This window comes from Macaca fascicularis, chromosome 8 (assembly GCF_037993035.2).
Source record: "Macaca fascicularis isolate 582-1 chromosome 8, T2T-MFA8v1.1".
Taxonomy (NCBI): Eukaryota; Metazoa; Chordata; class Mammalia; order Primates; family Cercopithecidae; genus Macaca; species Macaca fascicularis.
Window position 1 is genome coordinate 44,780,567 of NC_088382.1, and position 22,280 is coordinate 44,802,846.

Below are 22,280 nucleotides of genomic sequence, written 5' to 3' on the forward strand. Positions count from 1 at the left end.
GGAGTTCAAGACCAGCCTGGCCAACATGGTGAAACCCTGTCTCTACTAAAAATACAAAAATTAGCCAGGTGTGGTGGTGGGTGCCTGTAATCCCAGCTACTCAGGAGGCTGAGGCAGGAGAATCACTTGAACCCGGGAGGCAGAGGTTGTAGTGAGCCGAGATCACACCATCACACTCCAGCCTGGATGACAGAGTGAGACTCTGTCTCCAAAAAAATAAAATAAAAATAAAAATTAGCCACGCGTTGTGGTATGCACCTGTAGTTCCTGTACTTGGGAGGCAGAGGCAGAAATATCGCTTGAGCCCAGGAGTTCGAGGCTGCACTGAGCTATGATTGTGCCACTGCAGTCCAGCCTGGGCAACAGAGACCCTGTCCAATAAATAAAAACTACATTGCACTTTGTAGTTTCCAAGACTCTTCCATACACACCAGCTCTGTGGGGGATGCATGATGGCCATCATTCGGCAAATGAGAAAACTGTGGTTTCACGCACTGCCTTTGGCCAAAGCCATGTGACTAGTAAATTGTGGGCAGGAATGAAAACTCAGTTCTGAGTTTTAGAAAGTAACTGCTTCCAAACTGCTTCCCCAAAGGAGGCTCTCTCCTACCCTATGCAGTGGAAGGGGCTCCTATGACATCCGTCGCTGGGTTTCTGAGAACACGGGAAGCAGCAGCAGCACGGAGACACATTCAGGAGAGAGGCTGCAAATGCGGGGACCAGCCCAAGAAGATGGCACTGGGACCACGATGTCCAGCAGCTCCCAGCCCTGGTCAGAGACCACTGATCCACAGTTTATACAATGCACTGCCCTTTGCAGTGGTCCTACGCCCTCCACTGCACCCCCAACTCTACCCTTCAATGAATTTGTCCAACTCAGTTTCCATCTGCTCCACCCTCTCAGGCACATAGAGGCTCCTCTTCCCCATGCACTCAAGGTGAAGGCCAGTGTTCCCCGGGGCCTTGCCTGGGGAGCAGGAGGTGCCAACCAAGATTTTACACCTAGAGAGCAAGTCACAGAGTTTTTGCCACAGAACAAAACCACCCAACTGCAGAGCTGGAGGATATCACAGATCACCTATGGTGACCCCTTCAACACGCCTAAGGAAACAGGCTCGGAGATTTGAGCTGACTGGCCAAAGTCACAAACAGTTCAGTAGCAGTGCAGAAACTAGGTGCCAGGACTCCAGAACTTGTGTTATTTTTTTTCTTACCCCATATTTTATCTTCTAATGCAAGTCTTTGTTTTTGTTTTTTAACAAGTGGGTAAACTGAGCCACCAAGTGCTTTGGTGACTTGCGGGCGCTGACACAGTAGGTGGTAGAACCAGGCACTGGGCTCACACCTGTACAACTCCTAAGGCTACAAGTGTTCTTTCCAATGCACTCTTTAAATCCTAGGCATTACAGCACAGCCTTTATGCTAATCCCTGCTAACCGCTGGAATCAGCTAAGGAAGTGACTCCTGCCCGGAGAACCAGCAGTTCTAAATGGACTTGCTGCAAACACTGAAACTTAAACAAAAGAGGTCTATTTGGCACTCAAAGTAATAAACAAAATACCAAGACCATAGGAGTGTTCCCCAAACTTACAAAGATGGCACTCAGTTTGTATAATGGCATCACTGCAGAGAAATCCCTCCTGGGCTTCTCAGAAACTCTTCTGGAGGATGGTGGATTAGCAGCATGTTCTAGACAGTGTCTCTCTCAAGTGCTGGGGGACGAAGTGAGCCTCGGGCCTCACCAGTGGAGACCAAGTCCCTGGGAAGGTCAGATCAGCTGGAAAAGGCAGCTGCCCGGCACAGCCACGCTCACCAGGCAGATGTGCTATGCACACACAGACAGACACGCAGGAGGGCACATGTACACAGCCCATCACACCACACACCACCCACATCTGTCTACACCCACACTTCACAGATTGACCCATACACAGGCAAACACAGACACAAACACACATGTGTGCACAGCAGGTGATCCCTTGTGTCCCCCGGCTATACACAGGCATCAACAGACACCCACATCTCGCAGACATAGCCCCATGTGCACAGAGGCATAAACACACACATACCACACACGCACCTCCCCTTGTCCCTTATTGTCACTGCAGCCTCTCCTGCCTCCCTCTTTCAGGGAAGCTCCAGACACCTGGGCTAACCCAGCCCCACAGGCCCTCATGAATGCCATTCCCAGTGCAATGCTTTAGGGCTGGCTCCGGAGGCACTGTGCCTCCTGCCCCTGATCTGGAAACAAGGTCTGGAAAGAAAAGTCAGGGCCATTTATGGGTCCTGACAACGGCTCTTGGTAATGGCCAGTCCTGCGGTGACCCAAGTATGAGTTGATTACAGGTTCTGGCTCCCACTCTGCACACGCAGAACGCAGGTGTCCCGGGGCACTGACCGCTGCAGATGGCCCCTTCCCTGATGGCCAGGGCAGCTGTGCTGACCTCATCAGCCACCTCCCGAGGGCTCCTTCAAGTGGGTGGCCCTGAGCAGGCCCGGACCCAACAGGCACCACCCTGAGCCCTCTCCTCAGGGACATGGCTCCAGGGCTCCTCTCTCCCTCCCACCCTCACTCAGAGGCTCCCTGTCCAAAACGTCTCACCACTGGTGTCTGCAGTTCTGCCATTAGGACTTCGTTATTTGATTAATGAGGTCTTCCTCTTCTTGTCCTCCTCTTCCTCCTCCTTTTCTCTCTCTTTTTTTTTTTTTTTTTTTTTTTTTTGAGGTCTTTTTTAAAGATATAAGACAGTCATGTTTTAAAATAGGTTCCCACTGTCTCTGTGTTGCCAACAAGGCCAAATCTCCATTCTGTAAGAAAGCAGTCAGATAGCTGCACAAGCTGTCTTTTGCCTGTTTTGTCATCATTTCTAGACACTCGCCACCACAGCCTGATAAGCTAACCACAAAAAGATTCACCACTCCCCAGTGCAGCGTCGCAGCTCCTGGTCTGATCTCCGCTGGGATTATCTTCCTAGGCCCACCTTTGCTGCCTGACAAATGCCTACCAGGTCCATGGAGGACAAATGCCTACCAGGTCCATGGAGGACAGCACAGGGTCTCTCATCTCTGCAGCTCCCCTTTCTCATTTCCTTGAAGACCAGCTCCCTGCTCTATGCTCCCGTGGCTCCCAGCTCTTCTCTATCACAGGCATCTCTGCATCTCCTGACCTCCTCTAGACGGTAAGTCCTGGCAGAGCAGAACTACTTCCCAGTCACACCCCATGACCATTTTCTGGACACTCACCAGCGTGGAGCCTAGCACGCATACCATGCAATTAGCCTTGACTGGGTCTGTGACACTAACATGAGATTAGGTTAATCCAGGCGTTTCCTCCCTGAGGCAGGAAACACCATGAGGAGCAGCACAAAGGCACTGTGAGCCAGGGCTGGAGCATGGACAGAGGCACCTTGACGAAGCCTGTGACAAACCCAAAGCTTCTGCCTCAAACAGGCCCCAGGAGTGCAGACAGCAAGGTACCCCAGTGTGGCCAGGGGCCCCTCAATACAGACACCCTCAACCTCTCCTCCAAAACTCACCAGCCCCTGTCTGGCCAGCCCGAGGCTCACTGCAGGGCTTCACACTCATAACACACTTCAAAGGCAACACACCCCAGGCAGAATTACACCATTAAAAACCTCCGCTCCTGGACTCAGGTGTGCAGGTAAAAGCTATCTATGGCCAACAGAGTTTTCACCTTCCTTACCCAGGGCTTAACTTGGGTTCAGAGCACTTGGAGGGAGGAGACGGCTGCAGAATTCTTTGCAGCAAGGACCCCATAGCAGCCCCTTTTGGCTCTGATTATTGATATGGTTAGGATTTGTGTCCCCACCCAAATCTCTTCTTGAACTATAATCCCCAGGTGTTGAGGGAAAGACTTGGTGGGAGGTGACTGGATCACAGGGACAGTTTCCCCCATGCTGTTCTCATGATAGTGAGTGAGTTCTCACAAGAGCTGATGGTTTTATAAGGGGTTCTTCCCCCTTCACTTCCTTCACACACTCTCACCTGCCGCCATGTAGAACGTGCCTGCTCCCCCTTATGCCATGGCTGTAAGTTTCCTGAGGTCTCCCCAGCCATGTGGACCTGTGAGTCAATTAAGCCTCTTTTCTTTATAAAGTATCCAGAATGGTGTAGTATCTTTATAGCCTGTGAGAACAAACTAATACAATTATGGAGACTTCCCTCTTCCCAAGCCCTGGGAAGAAATGATATCAACACTTCTGTTTACACAGCTAAAATCTTTCTAGATGTGGATTCTAGTCAACAGATGTGGTATAGACTAAGCAGGACTCAGTAAAAGCCCAACGATTGTTGAATTATCTCTGCAAGAGTGCACACCTTCTGCAGGTGGTTAGATTTTCAAAAGAAAACACATGCACAAACACACATCATGAGCCTATTTTTAAATGAGTGTGTGTTAAGAGTAAAGACCCTGTAACCAGAGAGTTTGGGTGCTGGCTGGCATTTGGCACTGTGCGGACATCTTGGCTTCTAGTGCCTCTACATCTCAGAACAAAGGTCGGGACTCTTTCCAGCCAGCCCTGCATCCTGTAAGTGGAAGCAGTGGTTGCGGGTAACGTGGAGATGAGAGGCCGCTCTCAAGGCTCAAATCTTGCCTGTGCACTTCTCAGCACCTTGCCCAGGGCTGACAACAAGTACTTACCTGACTGAACTCCTTCCCCTCACAGCTATGCACTCCCTGGGTGTCATCTCTGACTCAGGCCCATGGCCACAACCACGAGGGAACCCTGAAACACATGGGCCATTCATTCCAACTGCTGCACCACAGGAGCAGGTGCAGCCTTGCTGGGACCTCATCACCCTTTGAGCTGGGTACACAGACAGCTGCAAATCGGAAGAAGCAACTCCCCCTCCCATACCTCGATCCAGCTTTTGAGTCCCCACGCTGTGGGCCAGGGCTAACCAGAACACAGAATGGGGAGTGAGTTGTTATAACTGACAAATGACAAACCAACATTCTCCTCTGTATTTATTTACCAGCTTAGGTTTCATCAGTTGAAGAATTACTACTTGCTTTGAGTCTTAACTCCCTTTCCCTGTCCTCGTCTCCTGACACCAGGAATGCCCTCCTCTACTTTCTCCATTAATCTTCAGCCTGACAGTTCGATCCTCATCTCCTCCAAGAAACTTCCCTGAATTTCTCCAGGCCCCACCGAACACCCCTCCCTCCTTCAGGCCTGAGAGCTAGAACTACACACAAAGGCATCTGAAGATACAAAGAACAGAGACAAACAAGCATGGCAAAGGCCTGTCTCACCCACCAGATTCTTGGGGGTTTTGTGGGGGGGGTTGTTTTTGTTTCTGTTTTGAGACAAGGTCTCGCCCTGTTTCAGACCCAGGCTGGAGTGCAGTGTCCTGAACACAGCTCACTGCAACCTCGACCTCGCAGGCTCAAACGCACGTCCCACCAAGTAGCTGGGACCACAATGTGCCACCACATCTGGCTATTTTTTTATTTTTTGTAGAGACAGGGTCTTGAACTCCTGGGCTCAATCTTCCTGCCTCAGCCTCTCAAAGCACTGGGATTACGGGCGTGAGCCACCACACTTGGCCTCCAGATTCTTAAATATGTTGAGGGCAAGAACAGGGTCCTCCATATGGTGCTGAGACCAAAGGAAAAGTGGAGGGTGCCCAGGCTGTCTATGAGCCTGAGAGGCAAGCACAGCGGGCTGGCACGGCCACCCTATGGAGTACCGCAGGAGGGAATGCGCTCTCCGGGCACCAGCTGTTCTCAGGGTTTAAAGTGCTTATCCAGGCTTGTTTCTAGCTCTGGTGCCACAGACATACAGTTGGGGATTTCCTTCAGCCATAAGCCATTCCCCAAAGCTGAATGCATCCGTTGCGGAAGACGCCAGTGTGAAATAATTTTCAAAGAGCTCACAAAGAGAAGAGAACACATCTGAGGTAGTCCCAAAAGGAAATGTCCTGCGGAGAAAGCTGATGGAAGGGCTAGAGAAAACAAGAGAGAGAAAATCCCCCTCATAATCCTGCCTGAATGAGAAAGAACATCATTTAGAGAAGCTGGTTTCTCGTTTTCTCCCCACTGCCAAAGTACTATTTTGGCATCTCTTTACAACTCACAGACATCCTTTCAGAATTTGTAAATGATTTCCCTTAATTCCTGCCCTACAGAAAATACCTCTTTTATGCCTTCAAATATATGCAAGTCAGTAAGCATCTATTACCTGCACATCAGTCCCTAAGAACTGTCAAATAACCTCAGCTCTCAGGCTCACAGCCCCCCAAACCCAACAGACCAACACCTTTTACATTCAAGACTCAAACATCTATATGGAAGCTCTGCACATGCACCGAGATCCCAACCCCAAAAGCCCAAACAGACACAAATGTCACCTTCTCTCAGGAGTCCCCAGTTCTTGCTCCTGCCCCTTTGAGGAGTTGAGATGAGAAGGACCCAGGGTGCAGCATGAGTTATGAGAGCTACCCACAACCATCTTAAACTCAGCCCTGCAGGAAGAACCCCAAGGCTAGTGGGACACAGAAACTCCAGCATCTGGGGCTGGCTGGGACTGTAAGAACAAGAAGTTTATAATCCAGCAGTCTCCCTGAAAAAACCACTATCATTCACTACAGGCCGGTGCAGTGGCTCACGCCTGGAATCCCAGCACTTTGGGAGGCCAAGGTGGGCGGATCATGAGGTCAGGAGCTTGAGACAAGCCTGGCCAACATGGTGAAACCCTGTCTCTACTAAAAATACAAAAATTAGCCAGGCATGGTGGCGCACGCCTGTAATCCCAGCTACTCAGGAGGCTGAGGCAGGAGAATTGCTTGAACCCAGGAGGCAGAGGTTTCAGTGAGCTGAGATCACGACACTGCATTCCAGCCTAGACGAGAAAGAGAGACTCCATCTCAAAAAAAAAAAGAAAAAAAAAAGAAAAAAAATTAGCCGAGCGTAGTGGTGGGTGCCTGTAATCCCACCTACTTGGGAGGCTGAGGCAGAAGAAATGCTTGAACCCAGGAGGCAGAGGTTGCAATGAGCCAAGATCACACCACTGCACGCCAGCCTGGGCAACAAGAACAAGAGGCTGTCAAAAAAAAAAAAAAAAGAAATCACTACAGTACCTTCCCTGGAAAGACTTGGAAGACTTCATTTCATCTCTTCCCCATCATCACCATTCATGTGTCCATCCACCCCCTCACTTAAATATGTGCTGCGGCACTCACAGAACTCGACTTACCTAATTCCCAAATGGGTCTCCCACAGCCACCCACTAGCAAAGCCAGAGACACTGGGGGAGCATCTGCAGCAAAAAAATTTTTTTTTGCCACTGTCATTAACACTCAGCAGAATCCAGAAGATGACTTCACCCCCTACCACCACGCCCTGGTCCCGGCTCCCAAATCAGTCAACATGTCCAGCCCCTGCCAAAGTGGTTCAACAAATGTCTATTTTCAAAGAAACCTAAGCTGGCTGCTTCTGGTTCACTGTCCTCATAACTCATCACCAACTATTTGTGGGATGCGAAGGGGAACCATCCTGAGCCTGCCCCCTCTGAATTAGGAAGTCCCCAGGTGACAGCAGTAAGAGGCACTCAAACCCAGGGAGGCTCACGCTACAGGGGCAGCTCCTGCACACACTGACGATGGGGCAAGTCCCTCTTCTTGGTCGCCCAGACAGACAGACTGCGGTGCCAGGTCCTCTGAGCACGGTGGGAGTGACAAGCACGAGCGGCAGGCCAGACCCCCTACACAGCAAAGCTATAGTTCAAATATGTATTGTATGTGTCTGGTTTTCACACGGAGTTTGCAACCTGCCAGTTAGTAGTGTTTACCTTGGTAAAAATTCACGGGAAATCTTAGTCTGAACAGGCCCAGAGTTTATTTTACTGCCAGATAAACAACTTTCTTTGATAAATCATCCATGTGACAGTGTTCCTGAAAGACTAAACAAAGATTTCAAGCACAATCTATAGGCCTTTGAGAAGCCTTCCAAAGCGAACGCATGTTTAATTGGCTGCCCTAAGGTCGAGGCAGGCCAATGGTCTGACATTTCCTTGGCCATTTGTTCTTCTTAAACACATACACACACACACACACACACACACACACACACACACACACAGATTGGAGCTTCCAGCATATTTCTGCAAAACTGGATGAAACTTACCAATATTTAAATGCTCATTCGCCTTATAATGCATAGTCTATTTTTTGGTTAAAGGAAGTGAATATCACAAGGCAGGTATTGGGGTCGGGGAAGGGAAAACTGTCCCAGAGATACTGCTGGAGAAAAAAGGGGACAGAGGGAAGTAAAACAGCACAAAGGGGCTCTGAAGTCCCTCATACATAAGTCCTGCTAAATTAGAAGGAGAACATGTTAGGTACAGGGTTTCTAAAAAACACACAAATGAAACTTCAGTGGGCCTATCCTGGAACACCAGGCAGTCACAGCTCCCACATTCAGCCCTCATCACTGTCTGGAGGCTTCCAGGTTTACCTTGACATAAGGATGTCATCTCACTAAAACCCAGATCTCCTAACTTCTAGTTAGGGTTTGGCTTTCCGAGGGGGAGTTGTTTGTTATTGTTATTGTTAACTGCAGCACCTTGAAGCTGCATAAAGCAGTTTTTTTGTGGGTTTTTTTTTTCTTTTGAGAAAGAGTTTCGCACTGTCGTCCAGACTGGAGTGCAGCAGCGCAATCTCAACTCACTGCAACCTTGGTCTCTAGGTTCAAGCGATTCTTCTGCCTCAGCCTCCTGGGTAGCTGGGATTACAGGCGCCTGCCACCATCCCCAGCTAATTTTTGTATTTTTAGTAGAGATGGGGTTTTGCCATTTTGGCCAGGCTGGTCTTGAACTTCTGACCTCAGGTGATCCACCCACCTTGGCCTCCCAAAGTGCTGGGATTACAGGCATGAGCCACCGCGCCCGGCAGCCTAAAGCTATTAAAGGTCTTCCAAATGGGTTTTTAAAAACACTTCTTCAGTTGAATCCTCTGTTAACCAGAGAATTAACTAGCATATTCCATTCTTCTTCCTAAAAAACTTCTCCCCCAACAAGCTGATTTCATTAGTGCTAGAATTTTCCTTCCTGGGCTAAATTTCATCCTAAAACAATTCTTTCCAATAAGAAGATTTAATAATTATTACAGATTGAACAGCCACCGTATTCCAGGAACTGTGCACACTTGATTAAATCCAATTCTCCCAACACAGTCATGTAGGAATTCTCATCCATAGTTGGCTGATGAGGAGCCAGGCTGAGGGAGCTTAAGAGACTTTCTGGTGGTCGCTTAGCTTAATGGGTTGGGATTTAATCCAAGTCTGTTTGGCCCAGAGCCCGTGTTCTTTCCATTCTGCTACACTGCCGGCTTTCCCACCAATAAGGGAGCCACTGATTGCTGAGCTCCTTCTGTGTGCTGGGCACAGACATCAGTCCATTTAAATTCTACAAACCCTGAGGGTAAAGGAGCACCTGATGCCCCTGCCCAGGAAGCTCCTCAACTACTGTCCACCGTGATGGGTGTGAGAGGATGGGAAGGAACAAGGGTGTGCAATCTGGCCTGGCTGCCAGGGAAGTGCTGGTGGGCAGTAACAGGGTTCCAGGTACAGTGCTCCTGGGTCATTGAATGCCTAACTCCTTTACTTTTTTTGTCTTATTGCCTTCAGTCAGTAAGGTGAGGGCATGGACTGGCTGATCTCTGATGTCCTATCCAACTCAACACTGCTTTACAATGGCAAAGTGGTACAGGGGCTCACTTCAGTAGCACACACGGTAAAACTGGAACAATACAGAGCAGATTCACATGGCCACCGTGCAAGAAAAACATGTGAGTTCATGAAGTGTTCTGTATTTTCAAAGGATAAGATGTAGGATACAGTCTTCAGTAGCACAGCTAGGCAACTATAGTTAACGATCATTTACTGTATATTTCAAATTACCTAGAAGAGTAGATTTGGAACATTTCCAACACAAAGATCAGGATTTCAGGTAGTAGATATCCCAATTACTCAATTTTTTTTTTTTTTTTTGAGACAGAGTCCTGCTTTGTTGCCCAGGCTGGAGTACAGTGGTGTGATCATGGCTCACTGTAGCCTCAAATTCCTGGGTTCAAGCAATCCTCCCACCTCAGCCTCCCAAGTAGCTGGGACTACAGGTGTGTGCCACCATACCCAGTTAATATTTAATTTGTAATGGGGATGGGGTTTCAGTATGTTTCCTGTGGTGTTGAGGCTAGTCTGGAACTCCTGACCTCAAGCAGTCCTTCTGCCTCACCCTCCCAAAGCACTGAGATTACAGATGTGAGACAGCATGCCCAGCCCCAGTTACCCAGGTTTGATCATTACACATTGGATGCTTTTATCAAAATATCAAACATACTCCATAAATATGTGCAACTCTTTTATATCCATTAAAAAAAAATTTAAGTGGTACAGGTGAGCAACACAGCACCCAAAGAAACGGGCAGTTCGCATGAGCTGTGAACAGCCCCCTCGTCCCCCTCGTCCCTTGTCCCTTCTTCTTTACCCACCTCCAGAAAAGCTTCAGAAAATAAAGGTGAACTTGAGGGCAAATCCTTCTCTCCACTCCCCTTCTTACGAGAGTTTGTAGTCGTATCCAAAGATGAGGACATGATGCATAGTAAAATAAGCCAGATGCAAAAAGACAAACACTGGCTCAGCCTCCATCTCTTCACTGCCCGCCCACCCCCACCCCCCACCTCCCATGCACAAGAAGGCTGCTCAGAAAGAGACACGGGCTCTCAGCTGGGAGTCACACCTCTAGTGCACTGAGCAATCGACCAATCTCAGGTTTTTACGCGCCTAAAACATCCTAACTGCTCCATTTCGTACAGATCTGTGGATAGGATATGTATCTTCAGTAACAATAAAACTCAGTTGTTTTCCACCTACGAATTCCACCCCCAGGGTAACAATTCCTTCCATATCTAATTTTATTTGACCGAATGAGATTCTGGATGCTTATATGCTCAGTCACCCAAAACAGGGCATGTAGTTTTCCCTGAACTTAATACACAAGTTGCCGATACCCACCTTGAAAAGAGCCTTCTCCTTTAAAAAAAAAAAAAAAAAAAAAAAAGTCCATCATGCCTGTAATCCCAGCATTTTGGGAGGCCAAGGTGGGGGGATCACTTGGGGTCAAGAGTTCAAGACCAGCCTGGCCAACATGGTGAAACCCCATCTCTACTAAAAATACAAAAATTAGCCAGGTGTGGTGGCGGGCGCCTGTAGTCCCAGCTACTTGGGAGACTGAGGCAGGAGAACTGCTTGAGCCCGGGGGGGCAGAGATTGCAGTGAGCTGAGATCACGCCACTGCACTCCAGCCAGGGTAGAGCAAGACTCAGTCTCAAAAAAAAAAAAAAAAAAAAAAAAAAAAAAAAATTCCAACATCCACATCCAGTATCCCCTGTCATTCATACACTCAGCTGACAAACTTTCATTTTATGTCTACCATGTATAAGACACTGTGCCGGGGACTATTTGAGTGCAAATGGGCCTTACTTTGTTCATTCCAAGACACAGGTTTTCTGCGCATTTCTGCAAGAAGTATTTTTTTTTTGTTTTTCTGTTTTTTCTGTCAGTAGTGCAAACTGAATAGTGTGTCTCACAATACCTTCTCCCACCAGGTAAAACATGGCATCAGATACAGAGGCTGCTCTCGGGCAGCCTGCAGGTGCTGCAGTGACTGTGCTAGCAGCCAGCTTGCTTCATCTTTGGGAGGAAACCCAAGGTTTACTTTGGAAAGGCTGAGCCTACTTTCTGCAAGAGCTCAAACTTCCCATCAGACTAAAACACTGTCCCCCAAACAGCAGCACAGCCAAGACACCTTGAAAGAAGTTGGAGGCAGAGTGAGAACAGATTAGTGGAGGTACGGGGGTGCAGGAAACTCTTTCTACTAGGAAATACTCGCTAATGCTAACTGTGAAAGCTGATGTTCTTTTCCTTCCTATTTGACTAACCTTAATGTTGCATAGTACAGCTTTTCTCTTTAGGAGGAAATATATATATGGAAAAAAGAATCCTTCCAGATGGCAAGGAAAGTTTCTAGGGGCAAAGAAATCCTTTTCCATAAGGAGAAAATACTGGGCTGAAGAAATTGCCACCTGAACTCTCAAGCTCAAAACACTGAAGAAAGCAGTACAAGTGGAAGCTCTGAACTCTCCTAGCAGAAGTATATCACCATGCAGATTGCCCCCACAAAAGCTTACGGGTGTTTACAGATACTGCAGAAGAAGCCAGAGAAAGTGGCCAGAGGCAGGAATTAACCTCACCGCAATTATAAATAAATCAGATCCTCATATCCCTGGAATAAACCAATCCAAAGGGAAGACGGCTGTGGGTGCTGAGCTGTTAACAGCAAGATGATTAGTGTGGCGGCTCGCAAATACTATATTGGGCTATTTAAGAGGCAAGAGTGGCACCCTGTTGTCACAGAGCAGGAAAAGCAGAGAGAGAACAAAAAACAGAGCCCTGCGAGCTGACGGAAGCCAGCAGACAGGCCGGTCGCCATGTTCAATGCGGTGACTTTGCCCAGTCTAAGTCTTGGCTCCCACATCTGGTGCTTGATCCAGGTTGATCAGCTGCACTTCTGAGCATCAGCACCCAGCCTTTTCTGCTCATGTTTTTTTTCCTATTGGGGAAAAAATGTGCCCTGAACTGAGGGGGCACAGGGCTGGAGACACGAGTGACTAAGCAGATCTGCCAAGGGGTTAAAGCGCATTGCATGGGGAGAAGGTCAAGGGTCAGATATGCCCAGCTCCACAGAGGCTGCCAGGGACCAGAGATGCAGTGGCAGGTGGACGAGGGTGCTGCTTACCCAGGGAAATGCACCCCCTTATTCCTGGAGCTCACAGAGAGCCTTCCAGCACCCTGATGTCTTCCCACTGAGGATGTCAGGGCCACTTAATGCAAAGTTTGATCCCTGGAAGAGGGAGTCAAGCATTCTCTTTCTTCTCTGCTGTGTGTCAGCTTGCATTGTTCAATTTCTTTGTTTCCTAACTGAATCCCATCATTGTGGCTGACTGCCTCACTTACTTGAAGTGAGCTGAGCTAGGAAACACGTTTCTCGACAAGGGTGCATTCTCTGAGGTGCTAAGAAGGGCAGAGCTAAGCTCAGCCCCTGCAGAGAGAGAAAGAAAAAAAATTCCTATATATTGTTTTATGAGAACATTACAGACAAAAAACCAAAAAGGTTTCTCCTGCAACCAGCTCAAAAAAGCCTGCCATACACCATACGCACACTAAGGAGGTCAGTGCCTCCGTGGCGAAGCTCAGAGGCTGTGCATTGACTCTTAAGTGACAAGGCCAGGTGGCAGAGTATAAAAGGACTCCAGTTGGGAAAGTCAAATTCCTTCTTTATCAAATAAGAGGACTGGATAAGATCTGGGTCTAGGAGGAACCCAAAAGTTCTGTGAACCCAAGAAGAAAATATTGTCAGGGCTAAAGGAACCCAATCCCAAACAGCTAATCACTCAGATTCCACAAACCCTGATTGGTTATCGACATGAGATCCTCCATCCTCTTCTGTGTACAGGATGCTGGCTGATTTGACAGGTGTCTGCTGCCATGGGAAGATGTCCGTTCCAGGTGAGTTACCTGAGTGCCCTCTAGACTCCTGCCCTACACCTTAAGGTCAACCTTGCCAGATTCAAATTCTTTCCCAAGGCTTGCCTCTTCAGCCTGTGTGGCAAAGGGTCTGAATCCGCCAATTTCTGTCTTTTTAAAAAAATAATACTCATGTGTTACATTTACTTAGAGGAAGAGTTTCACCCTCGATCCGTATCTATAGAACTCAAAAAGCACTCGGTATACAGGGAATCCTCACTGACAAATTTGAGTTAATGCAGAAACAGACAAGTAACTCACACTGCTGCATCATAGAGAACACATCAATCTTCCCCATGTGTGGAAATAAGACACACGGTCTCCAGTTCAGCTCTGGTGGCCATCTACATCCAGCTTCCATCTTCATCCACAATTGCAATACCCTGAGAATGACCGTCACGAGGCATGATTCCCTCCGACTTGCGTGTGTCCTCCCACGTGTGTGCAGCTTACTTTGACAGGGCTCTTTGCAGGAACATGTACTTTATCAGGTTTGATTAATGAAAACATGGCCTGGGATGCCTCCGAATGGACTCCCATCACCTATCTTTACACTTTTCCAGATAAGAATTCTGCAAGAAAGCCGATCTCAGGGACACAAGGCAGGAATTATGAGAAACACATTGTTCAGCATCACACTGATCCTTCTGAAAGTGTGGCTTGGCCAGAGCCACTTTTCTGCATCCATGTCAGATAGACGCGAGAGAGAGGGAGCTGGCCCTCCAAAGGGATGCCGTTTACATTTACTTGGCTCAGAGGAGAGACTCTCGGGGTGTGGTGAATTCGGGTCTTCTGTAGGTCAGACTATAACAGACCATCCCTGGAAGGCCCCAAGACCCCTGGCAGCTCCCCCACCTCCCCCTGATCCCCACCAGCTCCTCCTCCTCCTGGAGCTGAGAGTGCTGGTTCAGAATTCTCTTTCGATGGAGAGTGACGGGAAGAAGAGAGAAAAACCACACTACTGTGGGAATGTCCATTTTCTTTGCCTTGCAGAACCTGATAAGGACCCTCCTGTGAATCCCCTAAGCATTGAAATCTCCCCTCCCTGGGAAGGCACCCGGAGGGCAGCCGTTTAAATCCTGGACAGAGTCATGCTGACACCTAGGGGTAGATGTTAAAAAAAAAAGAAAAAAGAAAAATAAGAGCCAGTCCAGAAAAAGCTGGGCCCAACCAGATGCAGGAACAGGTGGCAACTTGTACCTCCTGCAGCTTCCGAGAAGGAGCTGCTGTCCTTCCCTGCTCCTCTCGACCTGTCCCCAATTCAGCCTCCCTGCATGCCTAGAGAAGATCCCCAAAAATCTGTCCAGCGATCCCCCACAAAGGAGGGCAAAGTATGGCCTTCATAAAAATTGGCTGGGTCTGGACCCTGTCTAGTCTCCCATCTGCCTGAGAAAAGCAGCTATTTGGAGAGGAATGAGGTAGAGAATGTAGAAAGCTGCAAGGAGATACACCAGCAGGGCCTCCATCCGGCAGGGACACAGACCAGGAGGTTCCAAACCTTCCAGAGGCAGCTAGAAACGCTTTCTTACCAAACTCGCTGGCGCAGAGATGTTCAATGATGGCTTCGGATTTCAACTCGTTGTCACAGGGAGGACACACCGTTGTGCCTGGGAAAGGAAGTAGGGAGAAACGGAACTGTAAGTTACAGAGCAGGAAGGGAGCAGCCCCTGGGGAAGAGATCAGCCCTGGGTCCAGGCTGAAAGTGACTAAAGGTCTTCTGGAACTTATGAAGGGGACCTGAGAATTGAAAAGAAGAAGGCTTGAGCCCAGGGTCTACAATCAGAGCAGGCGCAGGTTTCTTGAAACATTTTGGCCCAGAGCTGCTAAATGTGACACAGTTATTTAAGCCAGCATGACCTGAGGCTGGGTGGGGGCAGGTCATGTGAATGATGACTTGTGGGACGCTGTGAGTGCCGGGAAAAGCTGGCTTACGAACTCACAGAGATCTCTTCCTGGCGTTTGTTTCCCATCCTCTCCCTTCTCCTTTCAATACCTCCCTCCGATTCCTGCCCCCTTCCCATTTCCACACTCCCAGCTAGCCTGCTGATCCCTCTGACCAGATCTCCGGGAGCCAAGAGAGAAAGAAACTCAGCCAGACTCACAAACTCCAGCCCTCAGCCCCTGAACACTTCCTCTCCAAAAGGGCCACCGCAGCAGGAGGCCAGGGCAGGCGGGCGGGGTGGGGCACTGGCAGGCACTGCCAAATGGGAGGACAGGGCTGGATAGGAAGGGGCCCTTTGGAGGCTCTTTCCTGGGCAACTGTGAAGTGCTTTGAAGAGGAGGTGTGTGGGGGCAGATGTGCATAACGCTGGGAGGCAGCTCCACTGCCTGGGAGGAGATATCTGAGGCCAGGGCAGAGGCCTCCTCCAAGCCAATATACTTCTGAAGTCGGAAGAGGTAAAGGACCCCTGCTTCCCAGGACAGAGGGAGAGCCGGACAGCGCTTTCCTCCAAGAGCTGAAGTGGCTTATCATCATTGTCATCGTCCTCACCTATCAAGCAGCCTGGAGCTTACTGACTGTCTAGGAAATATCATGAGCACATTCTAGGGGCACCCCAACCCCAGGCACAGCACAGGAGGCCAAGCCAGGCTGGAGCTGAAGAGCACAAGAAAGTCACACCTGACACTGCACTCAGGGAGAGCAGGTGGGGCTTGGTGTGCTTGGAGCCCACTGTTCTTCATCCTCCTCCACCGTGGCTTCTGTGGCAGCATCTCCCTCCCCATCAGCTCCCGCTATGGCTCAGACATTGAAAGAGGCAAAGGCTCCACAAGTGGAAGAGAAGAGTGGACCTGCAGAGCACCCCCAGCTCAAGGCTGCCCTCAAGACACAGGTGCCCATAGACCACTCCCCACTTCCAAGCAGGGTCCCTGCAGGGCCCAGCAGAGACCCCATCCTTAGTTTTTATTGACACATTCTTCTCCCACCTTTATTCTGCACCCAGGAGCAAACACCTTCCAGATTCTCAGTGCGGTTAAGAACCACGCTCCAAGCAGACGATGGCATGACTGTCCTTAGCCCAGATGCTGGAAATCTGCTTTGCACCCAGAACTTGAGATTGGGTTCTAGAGGTGGTCATTCTCACAAAGGAGACAAGAATTTTGCATTATGGTTTTTGCTTCCGCTTGGGGAAGAGGAAGTGTGACAACATGGAAAAGACCAGGTTGCTTGCACAAGGAGAGTGAACTGTGCTTTTGGGTTTTCCTTGTTTAGGTTATTTTGAAAAAAGAAAAGTGGGATTTACACAAACACACATTGCAAGGTTCTGTGAATACAATCTTGACCAAATAGCAAAGTCACAGTGATCCGAATATAAAGGGCACATCTTGCCCACTCCACACACTCATTGCATCTCCTCTGGACGCTTGAAGTTCACCTGACCCAACCAGCCAAGGATGGCTCTGCACTTCTCAGGGACATTTTCCTCAGTCCCGTCAAATATGTTTTGACTTCAGTGCCTCTCAGAATGGCAGGAGCTCATTGGGGTGGGCTCTGTGTGTTTTTATCACGGCTTTCCCCTATCTCAGCTTTTCTAACGGCTGACTCTGGAGCAGCCTGATCCAGAGAGAGAAAGAGAAATGTGTGATACGGTATTAATCTGCACCTCATTGGTACGTCTTAGGGCCGTACAGGCTGCGTCTGCAGGAGAAATCCACCCAGTCATCCTTCTGAAAGGTGGAACTAAACAGCTGTTTTCAGGTGTATTTCAAATAATGTTTAAAGCAAATGAACAACAACAACAACAAAAAGTTTTGTGTTTATTAATATTTAAGGGGGTGTGGAGGAGACAGCCCAACAACTGAATCAGGATTAAGTGATTTTTGTAATATATCAATCCACACACACAAGTGCGCACGCTCTCTCTCTCTCTCTCTCTCTCTCTCTCTTTTTTCTTTCCCTCTCTCACATACAACCCCCACAATCTTCCCTGGCCAGTTCCTGGGGGTCCAAAAAGGAGCCCTAAGGAAGGCTTTCTGGGGAACCGAGGGCTCTGTGGCCTCTGCCAGGCTGATTAAATGCACGACATGCCCAAACGACAACAAAATCAAACCCAGTGCGCTGGCTCATACAACTTCAACCAGTAAAACCAGGCAGAGAGGGAAACAACAATGCATCAGCCTGGGAGTTCACAGTTCTAGTGGAAGTGCCAAATTTAGAAATAACTTCCCTAGCAAAAGAACAATTGCCTCTTCCATAACAGAAGCTGCTATGGCTTGGGTATCAGCCTTTGTGGGGGGAAAAATGTCAAGTCATTTCTCATTATCAGGTTTCTCCTTAGTAACACATGACCACGGAGAGCTGGCCAATACCCCAAAACTGAATATGCCCAAGTGTGTGAAAAGAAACTAGTATGCAAAGATACAACACTGCTTTGAAAATGCATTTTAATTTTAAAGAATAAAAGCATAAAGAATAAACGAATAAGAGAGTAGTGCATGCGTACTTATTCTCATCGGAAAGTACCAGTTATTACTCCACAGCCACAAGCCATAAGGTTATGAGGATCAGTAGTCATGTTTGTCTTGACCTGCCCTCTACACACCTACACACACACACACACACACGCCCCACCCTCCCCTCCACAGGGACCTCGGAGGAAATCACGTGGGGCTCCCTTACACCAGGGATTGCAGTCCTGGGGAGGATGGTGTGCCCTCTCAGGGCAGAGCCCTCCACCAAAACCACTGAGGGGAAAACCAGTTCCAAGCCCCACTCCCGACCGGCCCTCTCTCCGCTTTTCTCTTTGTTCCTCAAAGACCTGTCTTGAGAGGGTGACTACCTGAGCGCTGCTGGGAGGAGAGTGAGGACGGTTCCAAGCCAGGCTGAGAAGGGCGCCGACTGGTGGAACTGCAGCCAAGGGGCAAAAGGTGTCCGGAAGACAGCGATTATGGGGTTTCCCCACCCCATCACAGCCTTTTGGGGGCTGGGGTGAGGATTCTTTCCTCTCTTCTGCAGGCAACCCGTCCAATCCCCCCCATGTTCCCTGTGGACTGCAGCACCTTTTCCGCAGCCGATCCCCCTAAGGTGTCCACTCATGTCTGCAGCCAGTCCCAGAAAGAGACCATCGGTGGCCATTGGGAATGGACTCCAGCTCAGGGCTGGGCACGGCCTCTCAGGGCAGGGCCGGGCTAATCCCCACTGGCTGAGGAAGGGGAGAAGGAAATTCCCGCAGGCTTCAGGGAATGGGTGCACGCCAACAGAACACAAGGCGCTTTGTTTGCTCCAGGTAACTGCTCAGTTCTCGCTCGCAAAGTGCAGATGTATCGGCTACCCACACTCCATTCCCACCACGAGTTGACCCTGAGAGCAGCGGTGCCCAGATCTGGCCACTGCGGACAAACAGTGCGTTTCCACCCAGCCATCTAATGTCAGTCACTGTGGACCCATCTCCTCCCTCCTTAGAATAAGCAAAAGCATCCAAAATTTGGGGTGTCCCTTTTCCCAACCTGCCCAAATCCTCACTCTGAGGAGCCAGGTGACTGTACGCCCCTCTTTTAGCATCAATAACAGAGTTAAAAAGACACTTTAGGTGAGCTAAGTGTAGGCAACCGTTCTCCCCACCCTAAAGGCCCTCCTCAAAAAGCCCTCAGGAAGCCTGTGTGTTGCTAAGCGCAGCTGGGGTACAGCTCCCCCATCCCTGACCCTCTCCACACCTCAGAGCCTAAACTTCGCTTCCAACGAATTCTGGGTTCAATTTACTGCTATCGAAGTCAGGCCTGTGATGTGCATATTTTATATTTATATTTATTTCATTTTGACTTCCCAGAATTTTTTTCTTCCCCCTCAAGAATAAGGGGGTTCTGAGAGGAACCTCAGGCCGGTCCCTCAGGCTATTAGGAAAGTCTCCAATTTGCAGGGCTGCTCTCCCCGGGAGGAGATGAACAATGAGCTAATTACATTTTTATCTTTCTAATGAGCTGAGGATTTGTGTAAATGAGAGAAGCAGGGGGTAAGCGAGAGGGAGGGAGAAAATACTTTCCACCCCCAGCCCTGCGAGGGCAGAGCTGGTACCTGGAAGGGGTGGAGAAACAGAAGCCTCCATGCTTCCTAAACTTTCTCAGCCAGTTCCGCAGCAATCCCGAAGCTACTTGACTGAATGACCAGGGAAGGAAAGGGCTTGGTTTGATTTTTTAAATCTTTGTCGAACCTATGAAAATAAACAAAAGCTGCGTCAAACATTCTCTCGGCCTTTCTGAACTTTCTACATTTTGGGTTTTGTTTTTTTCCTCCCGTCTAGGAGGTTAAAAACTTCGATGGGGTCTCGGAGTTCTCCCCGAGGAGAGGGAAGCTTCCCTGTTACTTAAAGCGCAAAGCTTTGCTTCAGGTATGGAAAAGGCGAAGCTGGATCCCAGGAAGATTGGCTCCGGAGACCACAGCGAGTCCCTGCGAGGCCGAGGCACAGATCCACCGCTCCTGGGCCAGCCCCGCCGTGCACCTGGGTCGCGAGGGGCGCTGAGCGATACCTGGGACAGACCAGACGCGCTTAGGAATCACGTGCACAGCATGCGAGCAACCTCGGGCCGTCAGTCCCCAGCGCCTGGACCCAGCGGCGGGCAGGCGTAGGGTGGCGCTGGTTCTCCTGCAGCCCCCGCCGGGGGAGTGGGGAGGAGGCGGGGGCGGCTCGCACACGTGGGAGGGGGCAGCCTTACCTTGGGGCTTGGAGGCTTCGGTGGCATTGGGCGGCGTCATGGCGATGCAGACGTCCCCTTCGGGGAACTTGTCACACTTGAGCATCTCGGGCCAGTAGAAGCCGAAGAACTGCATGACCGGCTCGCACGAGTCGCGCACGGCCTCGCAGAGCCAGCGGCACGGGTAGATGGGCCGATCCAGGCAGACGGGCGCGAACAGCGAGCAGAGGAAGACCTGGGTGCCGGCGTGGCAATTCTTGTTGAGCAGGGGCACCCAGCTGCTGGCCTGCTGCTTCACCTCCGCCATGGTCTCGTGCTCCAGCAGGTTGGGCAGCACCATCTTCTTGTAGCCTACGTTGTGGCACAGCCGCAGATCCGCAGGGATGTCCACGCACTGCGGCGGCTTGGTGTAGAAGCGCCCGCTCTGGTACGGGCCGATGTCCGACTGGAAGCTCACGTAGTCGTACTCGCTGGCCAAGCCCACTGCCAGGAGCGCGGCGCCCAGCGCCAGCAGCACTCCCAGGGCTGCCCCCCGGCAGCCCCCCGCGCTGCGCCCGCTGCCCATGCCGGCTCTGCTCCCTGTCCCCCGCGACGTCGGGGCTGCCTCCGCCGCCTCCCCGCGCGCGTCCCGCCGCAAACTTCCAGGGACCTCCTGGGACAAAAGGCGCAGTCCCCAGCGCTGTCCGGCTGTGCGGCCGCAAGCTGCTGCCCGGTCCCCCCAGCCGGTGGCGGCCCTTGGCCTGCGGTCGGAGGCGGCGCGGGCGGGGAGGCGGCCCTGCGGCTGGGTGCGCCCCGGCTCCAGGAGGCACAGCAAGCAGGAAGGCGCGGGGCGGCGGGCGCGCAGTACCGACTCGCGAGGCTGCAGGGCTGGAGTGCGCGGGGCTCCTACGGCCGAGCCCTCGGAGCCGCCCCGCGCAGCCAATCAGCTCCCGGCGGGGCGAGCCGCACTCGTTACCACGTCCGTCACCGGCGCGGGAGCCAATCGCCTCCCTTGCGAGCGGGTTCGGTTTACTAGAACCAGCCACAGCTCAACATCCCTTAAAAAACAAAACCAAAAATACATAAATGAAAGGGGGAGGAGGAAAGAGACAAGGGGAAAAAAAGAGGGGGAATGGATCGCGGCGTGGGGTGGAGAGAGACCAGGGCAGACCCTGTAATTAACTCGCACTGGCTTGCAGAGAAGCGAGGAGCCTGGATCATACTTAAACCCATGACATTATGAAGGCTTTTTTTTTTTTTTTTTTGAGACGGAGTTTCGCTGTTGTTGCCCAAGTTGGAGTGCAGTGGCACGATCTCGGCTCATTGCAACCTCCGCCTCCCGGGTTCAAGCGATTCTCCTGCCTCAGCCTCCCGAGTAGCTGGGATTACAGCCGCGCGCCACCATGCCGGCTAATTTTTTGTATTTTTAGTAGAGACGGGGTTTCACCATGTTAGTCAGGCTGGTCTCGAAACTCCTCACCTCAGGTGATCCGACTGCCCTCGGCCTCCCAAACTTTTTTTCTTTTTTCTTTTTCTTTTTTAACACTGTTTCCTAATTTCAACCAACAGCCCTTTAGACTAGAGGCTCCTCTCCTCGGTTCTCTAGCTGCGGTGCAGACAGTTCGTTTCCCAACTAACTGGGGGTCAGGAACGCTGAAGCGAGGGAGGTCTGCTTGTAAATCCCCAGCGGGCCTGGCTGGGCTCCCTGGAAGGCGAGGCGAAGGCGCAGTTGGAGTTGTTTGCTGTGAGCAGCGCCTCTCCAGGTGGGGCCGCCCATGGTGGCCCTCAACACTGGGGCAGTGGGTGGACTTTGCCCGGTGTGGCGGGAAGTCCTGCTAGCAACGGTATTAGCTTTGGGAGGACACTTTTTTAAACACACACAGATAGATAGATAGATAGATAGATAGATAGATAGATAGATAGATAGATGGATGGATGGATGGATGGATGGATGGATGGATGGATGGATGGATAGATAGATAGATAGATAGATAGATAGATAGATAGATAGATAGATAGATAGATAGATAGATTTAAATAGAAAAACTCTACTCAAGTCCTAGCCCAG

The 22,280-nt window shown here is 50.3% G+C and overlaps 1 protein-coding gene and 1 non-coding gene across 3 annotated transcripts in view; one reads left to right on the plus strand and one right to left on the minus strand.

Annotated features, from left to right (window-relative positions):
* Positions 1–21,111, minus strand: part of SFRP1 (secreted frizzled related protein 1) — a 47,092-nt gene extending 25,981 nt beyond the window's left edge. Inside the window, exons 1-2 of one of the 2 annotated variants that reach the window (XM_005563161.5) lie at positions 20,255–21,111; positions 15,136–15,213 (exon numbers count right to left, since the gene is read on the minus strand). In XM_005563161.5, the coding sequence (XP_005563218.1) occupies positions 15,136–15,213; positions 20,255–20,798 (622 nt within the window). In that variant the 5' untranslated portion in view covers positions 20,799–21,111. Of the gene's footprint in view, positions 1–15,135; positions 15,214–17,349; positions 20,069–20,254 lie in introns of those variants that run through there. The other variant, XM_073998707.1, reaches the window with a different exon arrangement.
* Positions 9,732–9,838, plus strand: LOC123575365 (U6 spliceosomal RNA). The gene has a single exon (XR_006700660.2). It is a non-coding gene; the product is annotated as a U6 spliceosomal RNA (small nuclear RNA).
* Positions 21,112–22,280: the final 1,169 nt, after the last annotated feature.